The sequence below is a fragment of the Simochromis diagramma genome, unplaced genomic scaffold (genome assembly GCF_900408965.1).
Source record: "Simochromis diagramma unplaced genomic scaffold, fSimDia1.1 OVJJ01000487.1, whole genome shotgun sequence".
Lineage (NCBI taxonomy): Eukaryota > Metazoa > Chordata > Actinopteri > Cichliformes > Cichlidae > Simochromis > Simochromis diagramma.
In genome coordinates this window covers 3,414,566-3,432,785 of record NW_024387305.1, presented here as the reverse complement: position 1 = coordinate 3,432,785, position 18,220 = coordinate 3,414,566, and the positions used below count along the sequence as shown (strand labels likewise).

The 18,220-nt window shown below is 40.5% G+C and overlaps 2 protein-coding genes across 5 annotated transcripts; one reads left to right on the top strand and one right to left on the bottom strand.

The window, feature by feature from the left end:
• The first annotated feature begins 830 nt into the window (after positions 1 to 830).
• Positions 831 to 8,904, top strand: ogal (O-GlcNAcase like). The gene is made up of 17 exons (XM_040004846.1): positions 831 to 1,211; positions 1,382 to 1,433; positions 1,780 to 1,877; positions 2,660 to 2,790; positions 3,061 to 3,232; positions 3,348 to 3,446; positions 3,556 to 3,695; positions 3,790 to 3,934; positions 4,475 to 4,573; positions 4,662 to 4,918; positions 4,997 to 5,171; positions 5,629 to 5,714; positions 6,271 to 6,363; positions 6,449 to 6,537; positions 6,890 to 7,010; positions 7,100 to 7,229; positions 7,981 to 8,904. Exons 1-17 carry the CDS (start codon positions 1,139 to 1,141, stop codon positions 8,115 to 8,117), a joined length of 2,097 nt encoding a protein of 698 aa, XP_039860780.1. The 5' UTR covers positions 831 to 1,138; the 3' UTR covers positions 8,118 to 8,904.
• On the bottom strand, positions 8,785 to 18,174 carry cant1b (calcium activated nucleotidase 1b). 4 transcript variants are annotated; one of them, XM_040004851.1, is made up of 6 exons: positions 17,908 to 18,174; positions 17,560 to 17,597; positions 13,184 to 13,771; positions 12,959 to 13,099; positions 11,935 to 12,138; positions 8,785 to 10,838 (listed from the first exon to the last, which is right to left on the bottom strand). In XM_040004851.1, exons 1-6 carry the CDS (start codon positions 17,943 to 17,945, stop codon positions 10,468 to 10,470), a joined length of 1,380 nt encoding a protein of 459 aa, XP_039860785.1. In that variant the 5' UTR covers positions 17,946 to 18,174; the 3' UTR covers positions 8,785 to 10,467. The 4 variants fall into 4 exon arrangements, with proteins under 4 accessions (XP_039860785.1, XP_039860789.1, XP_039860787.1 ...); XM_040004855.1 differs by lacking the exon at positions 17,560 to 17,597 and having other exon boundaries at positions 17,908 to 18,164; XM_040004853.1 differs by lacking the exons at positions 17,560 to 17,597; positions 17,908 to 18,174 and adding an exon at positions 15,830 to 16,974.
• Positions 18,175 to 18,220: the final 46 nt, after the last annotated feature.

The window sequence follows — 18,220 nt, the reverse complement described above, 5'->3', positions numbered from 1 at the left end:
CAAGTAAATACAGGGCCAGTACTACCAATAGCGGTACCGATACAGATACTTTTAATCTATAAACGCAGCTTATCAATGTGCCAGCATTGTGTCATGATTTATGGGATCACTAATGTGCAAATTCTGAACACATATTAAGGGTAGGTGATTTTTACTATCCACAATAATCATTGATTAATACAAAAACCACACCTTTCACTCTTTCCACTTTACCTGGAATATAAATGTGCCTTTCTCTAAATCACTTTGGGTCAATCTGTAAATGTCTTATAGGCTGTAAATAAAATAGATGTGACAATCAACACAGAAAGTTTCAGACGTTGTTCAGATCTTGAGTTAGATGTTTTTCATTAAAAAAAAAAAAAAGAAGAAGAAGAAGAAGAAGAAGAAGAGTAAAACCGTTTATTTAAAACTCTTTAGTGGGCTACATGCTGAACTTCAAAGATAAAAACAAAATATCGATCCTGTCACGTTAGACACCAAGACCAGCTTTGGTATAGATGCTTGGATCGATTCACCCACCTTTACAAGCAGCTGCTGGACAGGTGTACTTAATAAGGTTGCTTGTTACATATTTCTATAATTAAGAAGACTAAATCTAATAAAACCTAAGCTATAAAATAAAAACTTTTAAAGAATAAAAACTAAAACGAAGCAAAAAAAAAAAAAAAACCCTCTCGAAACTAACTTAACAAACTACCGGGTATGTTGAAATTAAAACTGTAAAAGTTAGTAGAAGATACTGAACTCCTGTGGCATCCTGCGTGTTTTTTTTGGTGTGTTGTCCCTTTAAGTTGTGGGCACACTGTCCCTTTAAGACGTCCACCCGGTAGTCAGACACATGCGTCTGAATATGAGCTGAACTTCAGTTATCCGCACCAAACAATAGCTGCGATTCTGTTTCGACCATTTACAGGTTTGGACATTTATTGGCGTTAGCGCGATGTTGCGCAATGCTGCAGGTGTTTAACCCGACTGTTACTGCGCAGGCGTGAGAATAAGGTGCAATAAATGCGAATCAATTCAAAGGTTGGCGTGCAGAAGCATGACTGTCAGTATCGCCGTGTCACAGCTGGGGCTGCAGACTGAGCACTGTTAAAGTCAAAAAGCAGGAAGAGACTGAATATTACAGGAAAACATGTCGAAACCGGACAGTACCAAGCGACAGCCCGTCACCGGGACTGGGCGCTTCATCAGCGGCGTAGTAGAAGGTGAGCAGACCCGGAATCAGGGGCCCAAACACCGCGGCTCCGCTAGATTACAGATTCTTGAATGCTTCCAGCTGCCCGCTTTAAAATGCATCTGATTAATCAATCATGCATTGATCACTTTTGGTAAGATGACGCGTTTTGAAGTGTAAGTCGACCTTTGCTTGTTACAGGCTTTTATGGGCGGCCGTGGACTATGGAGCAAAGAACAGAACTGTTTAAGAGGTATGTGGTCTTAGGCACCAAGCGAAGAACTGGAAATGATGAACACACTTCCTGAAAGTAATAACAGCAGCTGCTGATTTTGACATATGTAATATAGCTGTATTCATATTCATGTATTTATTTATTTTTTAAATATCCAAAACTAGTTGCGCTGAATCATTTGCATGAATGAAATGACATGCAGGTGATTTGCATTGCTTTTGTCACAGTTTCTCTTACACTGGCAATTTCGGTTGTTATTTTCTGTTATTACTAGAAGCTTTTATTGTGATCAGGATGCGCACCAACATTTAGAAATGTTGCACTGAGAATTTCTAACCTCTGGCATAATGTTTTGGTTTTGCAGGGAACAGAAGTGGGGTTTGAACACATACCTGTACGCCCCCAAGGATGATTACAAACACAGGATGTACTGGAGAGACTTGTATGCTGCTGAGGAGGCGGGTGAGTCTCACCGTATCACATTCATAATTCAAAACCACAAAAATCTTTCTGGCCTTGGAAGCAGATGAAATTCAGTTGCACCTGTCTTTAATTTTAAAAGTAACACTGACTAATTCCCTGATCTATTAGCAGAGCAGTTGTGCCTCCATGCATAGTCCGCTACCTTAACAAATGCTCGTTTAAATAAAAAATCTGTACTATATTTCCTCCTCAGTATGTTAAACAACTTACTAATTTGCAACGTCCAGTTAACTGCAATGGAACTGAAACTATGTGTTTAAATTTACGTGTGCATATCTGAGTCCTCATTCAATAGTCGTGCAAAACTGGTTATAAATTGAGCCCCAAACAATAAAAGTAAATTAAAACACATAAAATAATAAAAGTTTGGTCATTTTGCAGTTGTCAGCTCTTCCGAACTCATCCCCTTACGACTCATAGTTATCTCCTCAGACGTGTTTAAAGTGTCTTTGGGTCGACTGTCTGGATGTTATCAAAAACATTACAATCTGAAGTGCAGTGAAGACGATTTGATGTTTAACCTTTTTCAAACTATCATGTCTTTGATGACCCCTCATCAAGTCAGTGGACTTCAGACCCACCTGTATATGCTCGTAAAGTTTCCCCGCAGACACAAAAGCAGCTAAATCTAAGGTTAAACCATGTCACTTCAACTCTTTGTTTTAAATCTGTTCATTGATGGGAAGTAAAGGGATCATTAACAGAATTTGTGAACTGCATCATCAAATAGCATTTCTTCTTTGTCCCTTTTCTTTTCATAGAACAATTAACGAGCCTGATATCAGCAGCGAAACAGCACGACGTCGAGTTCGTCTATGCAATCTCACCCGGTCTGGACATTACTTTCTCCAACCCTAAAGAAGTAGCTGCCCTGAAGAGGAAACTAGATCAGGTAGGACTTTGGAAGCAGAGGTGATGGGTGCAGCAGAAAAAATATAATATAATTTATAATTGGTTGTATCTCACTTTGTGGCTCTCCGAGGGTTTGGACAGCGCATCGCTTAGCAGTAAAATGGATGCATTTAAAGTGGGGTAGTAAAATTATACAGAGGCTAGTGTAATTCTAGGTGGAATAGCCTTCTTTATGTCATTGGCTGTAAGCAAAGCGATGCTAACTTTCACTTGACCCTGTTCACTGACGGAAATTACATTTGTTCCTTAGGTCAAGGAGTTTGGCTGCAGGTCTTTCTCTTTACTCTTTGACGACATCGAGACTGAGATGTGTCCAGCTGACAAGCAGGCTTTCAGCTCCTTCGCCCACGCTCAAGTGGCCATCACTAACGAGGTGTACATGCACTTAGGAGAGCCCGAAGTCTTCCTCTTCTGTCCTACAGGTCAGACAGCAAAACAGTCCAGTCCAGTTACAGTCCAGTTAAACAGGGAGCGTTGTGGTAGAAAATAATACACATTATTCTAACAGTTTCTTAATGATTCACTCTTTATCTTCAGATTACTGTGCTGTCTTCTGTACGCCCAGTGTAACCCAGTCCTCGTACCTGAACACGGTGGGAGAGAAGCTCCTGCCTGGCATTGACGTACTGTGGACTGGTAAGATTACACTCAGCCGGAGCCTGAACCTGTTTCCATGATCTTGAATTTCCCCAAGGTTAATTATTCATTTGTTTTTACTTTTTTTTTTTTTTTTTCATTTATTTAGGTCCAAAAGTAGTATCCCACAAAATCTCAGTTGAATCCATAGAGGAGGTATCCTCAGTCCTGAAGAGGGCACCAGTCATCTGGGACAACATTCATGCCAATGATTATGATCCCCAAAGGCTTTTCCTTGGACCCTATAAGGTTATTTTTTCTCTTCTTTATTTTAACAGTGTTAGATTGTGTGTATGTACCCGTATGACTCCGGTGTCTATATATTATTGTTTTTTTCAAAAAGGATAGACCCACTGATCTGATCCCAAAACTGAAAGGAGTGCTCACAAATCCCAATTGTGAGTTTTACCCAAACTTCGTGGCCGTTCACACTCTGGCGACATGGTGTAAAGCACCTGCCGAAGGAGCACCGAGGGATGTGGAGATGGGTGAGTTTCTGTTAGTCATGATTTAACAAATGCATTTTTTTTTTTTCTTTTGTAGAAGGTAAAACATTACAGGACTACCCCCAAGTGCATTCGGCGACTGTGTAGAAAGTAATTTGCAATCATAATATAGTGAACCCAACCTGCTCCTGATGCTTTCAGGAGTGCTCAAAGCCAACAGTCTGGCCTTTCTCCTCTGGCATCAACAAGGTTTTTTCTTTTCCTTTTTTCCACAAAGAGTACTTCAGCCTGCCTGACACCAACAACCACGCCATGACAGTCAGACGTCATATTTAAAAAGAAAAACATGCACTTTTTGGAATATTTTGAATAGTATTTTTTGCTTCATAAGGCCCACAATGCCTGAATCACTGTTGTCTGTGGAAGCAACATCAACATCTATTTATGGTGCAGATTTATTTTTCCAGTTTTGACAGGAAATGCTGTCAGCGTTGTCGTTGTGTTTGCTGAAATCCACTCCGTGCTGTCTGTGAGGTCACGGAGCTTAAACATTGTCTCACTTTCTCTGACCTTCACCTCCAGGTGATGAAGAGCAGGATCCTTGCTACAGCCCACAGAAAGCCCTGAATCTGGCCCTCACTGACTGGCTGGAGGAGTTCATGAGCACAGATCAACCAGGAGGTAGAGTCTTATTAAATATGGTTTAATGATATTAAAAGACATGAACGGGTGGTTGTCACTTTAATACACGGTATGTCTGTGCTTCCAGGCCCTTGCCATCCTCGCCTGAAGAAAGAGTCATCAGAAGAGGAGCCCATGCAGACTGACATGGGTGAGAGCCCCTACATTCCTGGTCCCGGGGAGAACCCATTGTACACAGCTGAGCCTCTGACCCTGGATGACCTGAAGCTGCTGTCAGACCTCTTCTACCTGCCCTACGAACACGGTACCACAGCCAGGACCATGCTGCAGGAGCTGGACTGGCTCAAAAACCAAAGTCAGGCAGCAGCTGCAGAGACAGACAAGGTAGTATTTATATTTATATACAAACGCAGATCATTTTTCTACATGTTGTCCTCCTACAGCTGTTTTCTGTTTTTTCAGACAGCAGAGTGGTGCTCAAGAGCCCAGCAGTTCGATAACATGTGTGAGGCAGTGGTGCAGATGTTCAACCGCCTGTCAAATGCCCCGAACCGCAGCATCCTGTACGATCTGTACAACTACATCTGTGACATCAAGAGTGGGGTCGGTCTGGCTCGAGCCTACGTGAAAACACTAGGTGAGAAAACGAATATATTCCACTCATATTGCAAACCAACACTGAAAGACGTCGCAGACCCCTTAGTAGCAAAATATCCATATCACAATACGGACAAAATAACACTTGATAAACAACAATAAACTCAAATTTACATCTATATAAACAGATATTTCTTGAATTCTTTGAAGAATTCTGAAACTAAGAAATGCTGGAGCATCTCTTTCAGTTTGTGTGATTTTCTGCTCCCACTGTTACCTGTAATAAGAGACGAGCTTGTAAGCATTTTTTTTTCCAAACAAAAACTGCAGCAGCCATGAAAATCAGCAGGGAACTGCATTTAGATTATCAGCTCGATGATTAATCCTTCCATCTTTTTAAAAGAAGTGATTATGCTTTGGTTAAATGAGGCGTGAAAGTGTGAACTGAAGCTGCTTACTGTAGCTTTTAATATTTTGTTGTGTGTTGCCTTCCACAGGAGGCCACAGCCAACCCTCAGCCCAGTTATTGAACGATGATCCTGAACCTTGGGGCTTCAGAGGAGGCCTGTCTGGAGAATTCCAGGTAAACTAAGCAGTGCAGTGAGTTGTTATATAAAATCACAGCAGTGATAATAGTCAGTAACAAGGCAAGGTCTCCAGCTGATATTTTGTGCTCCATATTTTATTTTTGCACTCCACTAGAGTAGCTTTGCATTATTCACAGTTCAAAATAATGCATCTTTATCTTATACTGAGCCTTGGTGCAGCTCCTTGGTTCTTCTACTGTCTCAAACAAGCTGCTTTATATCCTCTCCCTTCAAGCCAGCTTTCATTTGATTGGCTGCCCTTCATAAAGGTGGGCGGGGCCTCCAGTGCTGTGTGCCTTGACATCATCAAGGTCCAAGAGTTTTAAAAAAAACAAAAAACAAAAAAAAAAACTGTCTGTGAAAACAAAAGCAATCTGATGTCTGAGCTTCTGGCTACAGTGATTATGTGCACAAACGTTTATTTTATTGTTTTCATCTTTAACGTTACCATCCATCTGTAGTGCATACTATATAAGCACCACCTTGTGATGCTAGATCCACCTGATTTTTAAACTTTGGGTTTCTGGTGTCTGTTTTCTTCCGCACCAACAGAGGATGCTGCCAGGACATGGAAACCGAGACCTGTTCAGACATCCTCCCATGACAGCAGTTTACTGCATACGACCGTACTGCCCTGAGGACAAGGTGAAGATGCTGATCATCAGTGGTTTAGTTTTCTCTCGATTAAAATTTAGGAGTGATGTTATGGAGTATTTCTTTTTCTTTCTAGCCAGAGGTAGAGAGGATTTTCAGGGAGATGCAGAAAGCAGGAGAAGGCAACTCTGCTCTGATGGCTCAGTCTCCACTTATCAGTGACAGGTAAGAGTTAGCTACTCTGTTAGTGATGTGACCTCACTAACCACTTTCCTCATGTTGATTTTTGGAAACTGTGGTCCTCGTTATTAAAAGTCCACGTGATTCACAAGTTGCACAAGCAGGAAGCATGCATCACTCCTCGAGTTCTCAGGAAAAACCGCCCCTCACTTTGAACGTCTATTTTCAAAACACCAAGATAGTAACAAGTGATGTCACGATGGCTACAGCAATCTTTTATATACAGCGGGTATATTGTTAAAACGCACTTTAAATTACTTGGGATGATAAACCTTTTTTTCTTCTGTGAATGTGATCTTCCTCTTCATCTTATTTTTTTTCCCCTGGGGCATCGCAGCCTGTCAGCAGGTGAAATCTCTCCTTCCCCTCTCTGTGGTCTTATCCTGGAGGATGACCTCGGGCTGTGTGGCTATGCACTGGCCCTCACTGATGCCAAACCAGCTGCAGCCAAGATCCAGGTGATTCAAAGCAAGATGTGAAAAATTTTCTAGAATGCAGTATAACCATAAATGCTGTCACTTGACTGTATTCTATTTCCAAACTCCAGAGGGCAGTAAGTGGTTCAGTGTTTGAAGAGTTCCCCTCAGTGATTGCTCTGGAAATGCTCCCTCGGGTCACTGATCCTTCTCCAGCCAAGCGCATGATTGGTCAGCTGTTGTCCTCCATCAGGAGCAGTGGTAGGTCGAGATTTCACACTGTGAACTTGATCATTCTGGATGAAGCTCATCTAACTGCACATGTTGAGGTTTATGAGGCAGAAAATTAACCACATGGGGGAGCTGTTCCGTTTAGAGCAATATCATTCTATATCTATAGATGTTTATAATATAAGCTGCTTTGCTGTTTAAGGGCCCTGTTATGGTCTTTTCCAACTCCACGTGTTTGATCTTGGGTTCCAGTAGAGTGGCTTTGCATGAATCACAGTTCATAATAATCTTATGCTGTGAATAGGTTCATCCTGTATGAAATAAGACATTTAGCTCCTCTTGTCTTTAAAGCTACCCTCAATTTAAGGCAGCTTTCTTCTGATTGGCTGCCCCACTCAGAAAGAACGTTTAAGCAGGAGATAGGTGGGGCTTTGATGACCATACTAGGGATGCATGTAGTCACCAACATAAAGAGAAACTGTAGGAAACTGAGTGTTTTGAGCAGGTTGAAGCCCACGCTGTTAGCTCACAGGGGTTACTTTTACACATGCTGACCTTATGATTTGAAATGCTTTCTAAGATTGTGTGTATCCACCATTCTAACAGTATATGTATGAAAGAAAGTAAGGAAAAGCATAATGGTCTCCTTTTAACACCCCCATATATACCTAATTATAAAGTTAGTCTCAGAATATTTGCATCTGTGAAATACTTCACATAAAGCCTTTACTGCTTCTTTTATTACAAAACTCCAAAGTTACCATTGTTGTTTTCCTTTTAGGGTCCAGAGGAGCCTTTTGTGAGTTGAGGCAGAGCAATCGGAGGATGCTCGACTTTTATTCCAAACTGGGCTCCTTCAAACTCGTACAGATGGACGGGCTACCGCAAGACATCCTTGTAATGGCAACGAGCCTGTGAAAAAAAAAAAAAAACTGCTCACGAGTACTTTCCTCAGGTTTGAAGTGAGGAGATAAACATCTGCTATGTGACTAATCGCTAACTTTGGAGCACGTTAAACTGATTCAAAATGTTTTCACGTTAGGCGGTTAATCTGTGTGATCCTGCACCCATTGCCAAGTCTTTGAAAGGCCTGATTAAACCTGAATACTAACTAATGTATAGTGAAAAGTGTAATGCATTACTATTGATTTTGTAGACATGAAACTGTAAACTGTATAGGTATTTTGTAGATGAATTTGTTGATTTAATCAAGTTAAATAAATGCCACGAAATACCACAGCAAATGCAACATTAAGATTTTGGTTTCTTGTTTAAAATCACGATTCACACGTGAACATTTAAAGAAGAAATTTTAATATCTTTTCAGGGGATACAGGGAATATATTAATGATTAATTATGGTTACATTAAACAGCTGGTGATTCACATGTTCTCTGGCTTGAGAAGCTTATCATAATTACTCAACACATGTGAGGCAACATTTAAGTTGAGGGGTGTAATAGGAAGCAAGTTTGGTTTAGCCAGGCTTTCTTTGCATAAGCTGGTTTGACAAAACCTTCAGTAACAATTAACGTGTGTGTGCGCTCAGACAAGCTTACACACAGAACATGTGGACAGTACCCCTCTGATCTGAAAACCTTTATTTTCAATGGTTCGGGCAGCAGTAAGCAAAGCACATGTGGAGTGCAAGATCTCTTGCTGGCACCATGGTCAAAGTAAAAAAAAAAAAAAAAAAAAAAAAAAAAGACGTAGAGCCTGACCACCAACCAGCCAAAAGAAACCAAGAATCCATTGGTTGTGTTCTGATTGGCTAACAGAAAATCAAAGAAGAGGTTATAGTGTGTGTGTGTGTGTACAGAACTGTACACCTGTTTGTAACTAGACCACATAATTAAAGGCCTTATACATTTCAATCCAAACAATCAATAAGTCTACAGGTTTACTAAAGCTAAAGCGGTAACAATGATACGAAGTAAAGAAATCAGAGTGACATCCTGCTGGAAGATCTGAAAACTGTGTGAAAGCAGCCCTAGGCCTTTTGCTTCAGGCTCTGTGCTCACTCACATGAAAGGGGGGCATTTGATGTCCTTTGACTCTCTTCTGCACAACATAAACAGATGGAGTGCCAATCAGCAGAAATGGGTCATGAAGTGATATGAAGAACATAAAAAATATTAGGCCATTTTTCCATGCAGTGCAAACTTCATGCTGGGGTTTATTTCTAATATGACAGCTGCGTATTACAGCTTTTAAACTGGATCCATTTAAACATTCAAACTGCATTTGAGTCTGAGAATTCCTCATAATAAAGACGATATGGGTCACTCAGTCTTTGGACCGAATTAAAGTGAATATCTGATTTTCTTAAGTGAATATTCTTTTTAATAATTACAGACTAATCAATTCTCTGGTCTTCTATCAGGATGTCATACTGACAGTGTAAACTAGACTTAGTAACAAAGTAAGACCAAAGAAAAACACCTATTTATGCATTTTCTGCATCACTAAGTTGACACAGTTTGTGCCACGGTAACTTTACTGCACTGTTGTTCAGTAGTACCTGAACAGGTTCTATATAAAAATGTATCCCCTCAGACGGGAACGTGTCACTCATGTCATGAGAGAACAAGTGAGTAAAGCATGCTGGTCTGTAAAACCCAGATTACATTCAGCATAATGATCTCAAACGAAAGTAAAAGAGAAGTCACCTTTGTGACACTGAAAACTTTGACTCCAAACTCAACATATCTCACTACCTGCTTAATTTTGCTGCATAGTACACCCCTCTAGACTTACGTAGCATAACTTATCATTTACAGAACAGCCGAAATAAAACAAGTGAACATGTTTGGGCCTGTTCCGTTTCTATTATGACAAAACCTCAGTGTATCCAAAAGGATAAATAAAATCCAAAGCAACAAGTGACCTTAAATATTTCAAGTAATGTAAGAACATTAACTTTTATTTTTTTTAAATGCTCCTTCGTCTCATTTCCCTGAGTGTCTGACCAGCAGAGTTCGGCTGCAGGAAAAGAGATCTACATCTTATCTGGTGTTTAACAGACTCAGTAGTGTCAAACCAGGAAGTTTAGACGGCAATGTAGCAGTGCTTAAATTTAGTAGTAATGCCTTTAAAACATTTGTTTTTTGGCTGCATCAGTCAGCCAGTCTGTGGTTGGCGACACACAGCTATGCTTCAGGGTTTCCCTTTTAACTTTTCTTGTGTCTCTCAATAATCTTAGTTATATAATCTCTGAATCTGGTCACATCATATTGCACAGGAACGCTGCATATTCAGCACTGCCTCTTTCAAATAAACTCTAGCCCTTCATATTTTACATCTCCTATCTTTGTCTCAGGCAGCAGCACCTGGCCGTCTAGTGTAAACGCTATGATGTAGGTGGCGATCTTGCCTGCATCCTCCTCTGATTTTAGGGCTAGGATGATTTGATCATCTGTGTCTGGGACAAATTTAAAAGAGGAGAAGCCACGTGTGAGGTTGAGCGGTCCGACGCGCTGCACGCTGACGGAGCGGAAGTCTGCAGGGCAGGACAAGAGGAGGTTGGTGGCACGCCGCTCATCTGCCGTCTCTTCATAACGCTCGTGACTGGCACGGCGAGGGAGGAAGAACCACCGCTGGAGACGCTCACTCCAAGCTGCTGATTCGTGGATAAGGTAGCCTAGAGAGCAAGGAAAGGTAACAGAAATGAATGCAAGGAGTTGGAGGTCATTTCCACGTTTCACAATGTTTTGTCCTTTCCCAAATATTTTGGTTTCAATAATTTTTTAAGCTCTTTGTTTTGTGCCTGAATTTGGCTTTTATACATTATCAAGCTTCCCATTAAGCCCAGTTATACCAGAATTCAAACGCAATTTATGCTTAAAGTCTTTAGTCCCTATAAACCAATGTATAGCAGTAGCTGTGGGCAAGAGACAGGATTATTGGCACGACAAGAATTCAGGTTTTGGTTTCTATTTTAAATCACATGTGAGAGCCATGTGGAACGCAAAAGGGGAATGAAATGAAACCCTCTCACAATTGTCTGAAGACAACTTAGCTTTGTATAATTTTTTTTCCCTTCAGTTAACAATGACATTCCCACAGAACAGGAAGTCTTAGCTCGCATATCTAGTTGACTACATCAGAAGACAAACAAAGTGTTGGGAGGACAAAAGTGCAACTTTCTCTGATGTTTAGCCAGTTCGTGAGAGAGAAGTAGTTGACCTCTTACTTAACAAGTGCTGACTGTTACCTGTGTGTTACTGTTCTGTTAAATAACCCATAAACCAATTGTTTTTGGCTGCACAGAAGGTAAAAAGAGCCAAAAGTTGGATTAAGCTGGGTTTTTTGGTAACGTACAACTTTGTGGACTGCTGTTGTCATCATAGCAGCCATGCTGGCTCATGAGAGGATTACAAAACATTTCCTGTCTCCGTCTGCATTTCGCTACACTAACAGGGAAAACTGGGCCAGCTTGACTTTGGTCTGACTGTAGTTTCAGAAGAAAACTGCAAATACTAGTCCTAAAAAAAGATATGAAATCTGTATTTAACAAAAACAAACAAACAAACAAAAAACCTCAAAGCAGTAAATCAGCGATTTTTGTTTTAATTAAATAGGCAAATATAACATAAGCATTTAGCAAAATTTATAGGTTATAAGTTGGTCTTCAAGAAGTTTAATAATAAATAGAAATAAAGCCTGATTACTAATTCAGACTGTACTGAAAAACAAAACAAAACAATAAAAACCCCCAAAAACACACCCAACAGTACCTGGTGGTTTGATCCCCGCTGCACTCCGTAGGGCGTTGTAGTGCGGCACCCAGTTTTGATGCTCCACCTCCCCACTGACGCCAACAACTTTTACCCACTCGGGATTGTTGTTGATGACGTCCCCAGAAGTCGTCGTCCATTCCTTCCCCAGGCCTCCAACAAACAGGTGCTCATCCTTTACTGCAAGCCACTCTGCCTTGAAACCTGCACAAGCAAACAAAAGACACACGAGTGAGACATTTTTGGTTGTTTATTTTCAAATGAACAAAGAAAAACTGTTTTGACAGCGCCAGTGTTTGACTAACCAAGTGGACTACCATGCAGTGGTTTAGTTTTATCATATTTAATTTATTGCCTAATAGTGGATTTACATGAGCAGTGGTACGCTGAATTATTGCTAAATAAATGGACCATTAACATCCAATGGAGAGTGCATCACAAGTCTCATTACAGCAGTCTCTCTATTGCATTATAAACTGGTTTGAATAGTCTCAACAGGGTGACTGTTCCCTGAAATGATCCCTGAAGTTTTGGAGTCCGTGTTGTGTTTTTAATTTACCAACTTAATTGGCCATCTTTAGTCCACCTTAGCATATCCACAGCTGCTGTTATCTGTCTTTATTTCATTAAGAACCATATTGTGTTGTTTAAGACCAGCATATTGTTCAGATTGTTTTCCTCCTCTGGACACAAAGATCCCTATAAACCCAATAATACATTATATTTGAAAGCGCTGCATTCTGGCACGTTTCAGAAGTCTCCCTGCAGGGACACTTCCTGGTGTATTTTTTCAACACCAGGTTTATCTTTCAGAGAAACCAGGTTTATCTTTCAGAGAAGCCAGATCAAGTTTCACAGAGCAGGTGCAGAACATGGCAGAAAGATAAAACAAACAAACAAACAAACAAAAAAAAAAAAACAGAGAATAAACTATTTGCTTCTGAAATGCTCCCAGTGTGAAGCTGTGTGAAGAGCACTGTGGAGTTTGTGAGTTGAGACTTCAGGAGTTTTGAAAAGGACTCACCTTTGGAGACTGAGCCATCACCATCAGGTAATATAACCCAAGGAACTGCCTGGTTGCCCTCAATCCTGTACACCACACCTGTACGGTCGTCCACAGTATACAGGTGACCATTGAATGCTACCAGCTCAGATAGCTCCATACCTGCAGAGGAGTTAACACATGTAAGCACAAAAACAATATTTAGATGCAACTATAAATCTGAGTTCCTTCACTGAGTTCACGTACCTCGTCCTTTCTCAGCCAGATGACTCTCCAGGGTGACCGTCTCCGCATCCCATTCCACTTCCAATCTGTCGCCGGAGGCTGAAACAGTCAGGTGACCTCTTTTCATGTAGCTGAACCACGTCTGATCCTTTGAGCTCTGTGACGCTTTGTCCAAGTCTGCAATCACTCCTATGCGGTAACGGGTGCCGTGCAGCGTCTTCTCAGGTGGACTCAAAGGATATGTGTGATTGTACGGTTTTTCCCTCCTCTGCTGGCGGCCGGGTTTTCGTGCAATTTGTCTATTGGTGTCCCTGAATAAGTCATCTTCACCCTCATCGAGCATTTGAAAGCTGTGAACCCTGTTCCGGTAGTAACCTTTGGTTGGACGCTCCCAGTCCTCTACAGTCCGGTGCAAATATAACATGAGCACTAAAGCGAACAGGGTCGCCACGGCAATCGCTCGCCATTTTGGGTGGAAGCGCGTGTCGGAGGTAGCAGTTTGAGTCATGGATGCTAAGGCCAAAGGGAGGCCTCGCGCAGCCATGCCAAAGGAGGTCATTGAAGTATCCTTTTCATCCTTACTGTCTGTGGTCTGGGGGTGATTATGGCCTGGAAATGAACACAAAGAGGATTATCAGCAGAGGGGCATGATGGAGGATACATTAAAAAATGAAATATAAAAAGTCAAAATCTGACAAAGAACAAAGTGCTTGGAAAAGAAAACGGTTCCTACATCAAACTGCTCAAACCAAGCTTTACTGAATATTTGTGTAACTGCGTTTTGATAGTCAAAACAGAAACTGATGATGATGAGCTCTCCCTTTCCAACAATGGAAACAATAAACAAATGATATCGACACATATCACGTCAAACATTTCATGTGCATTATGAGATACTGTAAAAAAATGAAAGCTGATAATCAAATTTTCAACTTTGAATTTTGAGTAGAAAAATGACTAAAACTTGAAATATATAGAAAGAATGAACAAAGGGCAGAGGATGACCAGAAGGAAAACTGGGCTCTTGTTCCTATTGTTCTGTATTCACAGCAGGTCTTTGTTGTGCTGTTCAGGCAGAAAACCGAGGAGGTAGCTGACCCATCCTACTTCCTCTGAATGGAGGGGGTGCCAGTTACCAGATCTTTGCTCTGTTTATTTCATCAGTTTATTTAAAAATCAAAGCACTGGTAAATATTATTGGTACATATGAGCTATGTGACAACAATGTTTAACCATGTGGAGCTGCCATCCCTGGTTAGACATTTAAGACTTTAAACAATCAGTTTAATAGTAACATAAAACAGAGGCAACATAAAACAACAGGGCAGATTTATCAGACTATATACAGGAAGCCTTTGTGCAATTTAACTCCCCCCCCCAAAATGTGAACCTCATGTTTCTTTTGTTACTCTCAACCAGAACAGGAACAGGACAGAACAGGAGGGTGCAGAATAAAGGGACTTGCAGGCTATAAGTTAACGTTTTGTATGCAAATACGATTCAGCAACATATATCACATCAGGAGATGTGCTAGGATCTGGGTGGCGGTACAGGATGTACAACACTAAGCAATTAAGCACTGTCCCTCTGTGGTTTCAGAGAAAAGCTCATCAGATTACAAGAAAAATGCAATGTCATCCAGTTACAAGCAAGGCTGGGATGCTCAGTTCCTGATAACACAATTTTTTAGTTACTCTGTGACACAAAATTATCCCGGTAAACATGTTTTTATGATGCGTAGAGGTGTGGTTGTATCAGTTTGTCATCTTCTGCTGGTAGTACATTAAGTGAATGAATGTATTAAAGCTTGACACCAAGACAAAAGTTAAACAGTATGCTCAATAAACGTTGAGTTCAACAGTAGTGACTGTTTTAACAAACCACAGTCTACTCAGTTAAAAATGGGTACTTGCGCGTTTCACAAATAGTGAGTAAGTTGCCTGAAACACAAGAAGTGTGTTTGTTTTGTAAAAGCAAAGGGTGCCAAGGTGACCCTCGATAAACCGGCACAGTAAAAAAAGCTGCACCACTAAAACAGATTGAGCTCTTAATAAAGTATTGTAATAATGCTCCATTATCATAACTATAAAAAATATATTTAGCATACATCTTAAAAGATTACCTCACTTTATTTGCTATACAACAACTTGCAATCCCGCAGAACTTAATCCTAAACAGTGAACATTACTACAGCTATAAATTAAACACTAATAGCAGAACTAAATAAAACAAAATTATAGTCAAATTATATCAGCATCATCACAGCAGCATCAATAAAACTCTGTCTCTCTCTGTTAAAGAGCAACGACATTAAACAGGAAACAAGCCTATGCTTCGAAAGACTCGCATCTGAAAATTTGTGTAAAAAAAGCAAACCAGAAAAGACTTGGCAACATCCTGTTTCGTGTTATTGAAATACTTCACATAATCTCCCACCACAGTTTTTCCAGAGAACTGCCTCTTGAACAGTTCTCTAGACAAGTTCAGACTTCCCGATTAACATGCTCTCCAAACCACATACACAAATACACACATGTCAAATTAGCAAGCACTTGGCTATGAAACAAACCCTTCATTGTTGCTACTGAATATACGGCCCGTAATTCACATCCCTGGAGAGCCAGACACAGCCTCACTGTACACTGTATGAAGAGTTCAATTATTCACCCTTGCCTCGCCTCTTCACTCCTGAACACGCCACGACTGTCATGTTTGTTCTCCTTTGCACGCTTCCCATAATAAACTCCCTGTCCCCCTACCGCCAGCCCTCGTTCAACATGAATATCTGATCTCGCAGAGTCTCCTCCTTTTCTCTGCTTGTCGGCTATCTCAAATTTCTCCCCCTTCCTGCAGAGCCAAGAAAGTTTCAATAATGAATTGAGGAGAACAAAGGAGCCCTGGTCAGCAATTACAGATGAGTAAGCTCAATGAACCTTTAGGTCATCCTGAAGCACTTTGAATCAGGACCAAGCTTTGCTTTCCAACAATATATTGGTTACATTTTTAACAAAACTAATGAACAACAGGGAACCAAGAAAGACAAATAAAGGTAGGCACAAAGGTTGGCAAACTCCATTTCTACTTTGATCTGTTTTTTTATTGTGTTCTGTAAAGGACGTTGTAACCATGTTTTATAAAGTGGCCGAATGACAAAGTTTATTTTCTTGACTTTTACTGCTTTTCAACGTCCAATAAACCCTGGTCATTTCTCAGCTGTGTTAACAAAGCTATCACCTAAGAAGTACACCCTGTTTTCAAGGTCAAGATAAAACCTTTCTGAGCAAATGAAGGAAAATATCATTTTTTTCTCTAGTTACCAATCATCAACTTCTTCCTTATTTTATTTAAGGATGAATAAACAAAGCTGAGCTTGGAACCATGAATGGTACGAAAGATGGGTGGAGTCAAAGTGTCATCACCCACTGGTTTGTGGTCATATTGTGAATTCCTGTTATACAATGTCTTCTGATTGACAAATCCTTAACCAGTGACGATATCCTGGGTAATCCTCCTTTCTGTTTCTCAAAATGACCATAATTATATAAAACAGACTTTGAGTTTTACTCAGTATGACCTGAAAGGAAAAGGGTTGGCTGAGGTCAGAGCATAGGGGCAGAGGGCCGTTTTCACCTGAGTTGCTTCCTGGTGCTCATTAGAAACAATGCAGTTCCATTTACCATAGGAAGGACCATAAAGTTACAACAGTCTGAGGACACACATCTCTGTTGTGATATCACTTAACAAGCAAAATGAGCTGCACAATTATTAATACCTATATTTTGTTTAATTTCTAAGTTTGATATATCACAAACTGGGCAGATTAAAGGTTTGGCATCAATAATATATTGCATTGTATTTAATTGTGATTTCTACTTCTTAAACTCATAAATTCACTGTTACACCGAACTACGTGTTTAATAACCATTTAATATTATATTATTATATATTTTAACTTTAAATTATTTGTATAAGATATAGATAATATAGCCTTTTTATTTGTAATGACCTTTATCGCCATCTACTTATTAGAGCTATTCAATCTATTCTGTTTAAGTTGTGTTCATTATTTAACATCTATAACAAATCTGAGAGTTTCACAACTTTTGGGATAAATACAATATATCCTGTTTGTTTTATGGTCTTATATTACAGTTTTGTAAACCTCTGCGTTCACTTCTCTACTGTAAAGACTAGTTTAGCTGCTCTCCTTTCTGCTCATCATCTTAACAACTGGGACAGATCAGCACATCTCTCTAAGCTAGTAAATACGTGGGACACTGTTTAAACGTGTAAATAAGTACAAAATAAAAACGCCGAAGTCCCAGATAAAGTGAGGCATCTCTCACTAGTTGCCTGTTGAATAACCAACCCCCCACCCCCCGTCGCTTTGTGCCTACCTGCGTCCACACGGCCACGAAAGCAGAGATAAGGCGACCTGTAAAAAACCAAACAAATCACCCCCTGGCAGTTTGTAAACTTTGCCCGACTTTCTCACACAAGCACAGCCGTAGACTGGAGCCTCAAACTGTGAAAACCTAAAGGATTTAACGTATTTAAAGTAGCCACATAAGAGTTGGCTAAACACTTTATGAGAGTTAGAAACGCACCGGCTCCCGTTAGCCACGCAGCTAGCGTCGGCTAGCATCTTAACGTTACTACCAACATTTATTCCTCGGATTTAAAATCAGTGAACTGCTTCAAGGGTTCAATAGGTCGAGTTCTTCGCTGAGACTCTGAGGACTCACCTGGTGTAGACAGTCTGTAAATCAGCCCGGCTGTCCATCTTTGATAGGACTGTTCGGTTGGAAGTTTCTCGATGATTAGCTCCTCCTGTTCCGAGACTCCGGAGCAGCTAAACTGGGCGTCTGCACATCCAAATTATGACTCAGTAATCACCATGACTACTAACTTACTATTGATATCCAGCTGACAGGGGAAATGTCATCATAACCACTGTAATCGTCACTATCGTCGTTTTAAAAGTCTTCAAGATCAAAACAAAGCGCTCCTGAACCAACCGAGTACACAATTACCCACACTATTACGTCAGTTAAAACA

Excerpts from the sequence above, each read along its gene's own strand:
- ogal (XM_040004846.1), top strand. The coding sequence starts at position 1,139 with ATGTCGAAACCGGACAGTACCAAGCGACAGCCCGTCACCGGGACTGGG. Across the intron at positions 3,696-3,789 it reads TTTTCCTTGGACCCTATAAG|GATAGACCCACTGATCTGAT; the intron begins GTTATTTTTTCT and ends TTTTTCAAAAAG. Across the intron at positions 5,715-6,270 it reads GCCTGTCTGGAGAATTCCAG|AGGATGCTGCCAGGACATGG; the intron begins GTAAACTAAGCA and ends CCGCACCAACAG.
- cant1b (XM_040004851.1), bottom strand. The coding sequence starts at position 17,945 with ATGGACAGCCGGGCTGATTTACAGACTGTCTACACCAG. Across the intron at positions 13,772-17,559 it reads TCGTGGCCGTGTGGACGCAG|GCCATAATCACCCCCAGACC; the intron begins GTAGGCACAAAG and ends GTTCATTTCCAG. Across the intron at positions 13,100-13,183 it reads TCTGGCTGAGAAAGGACGAG|GTATGGAGCTATCTGAGCTG; the intron begins GTACGTGAACTC and ends ACTCCTCTGCAG.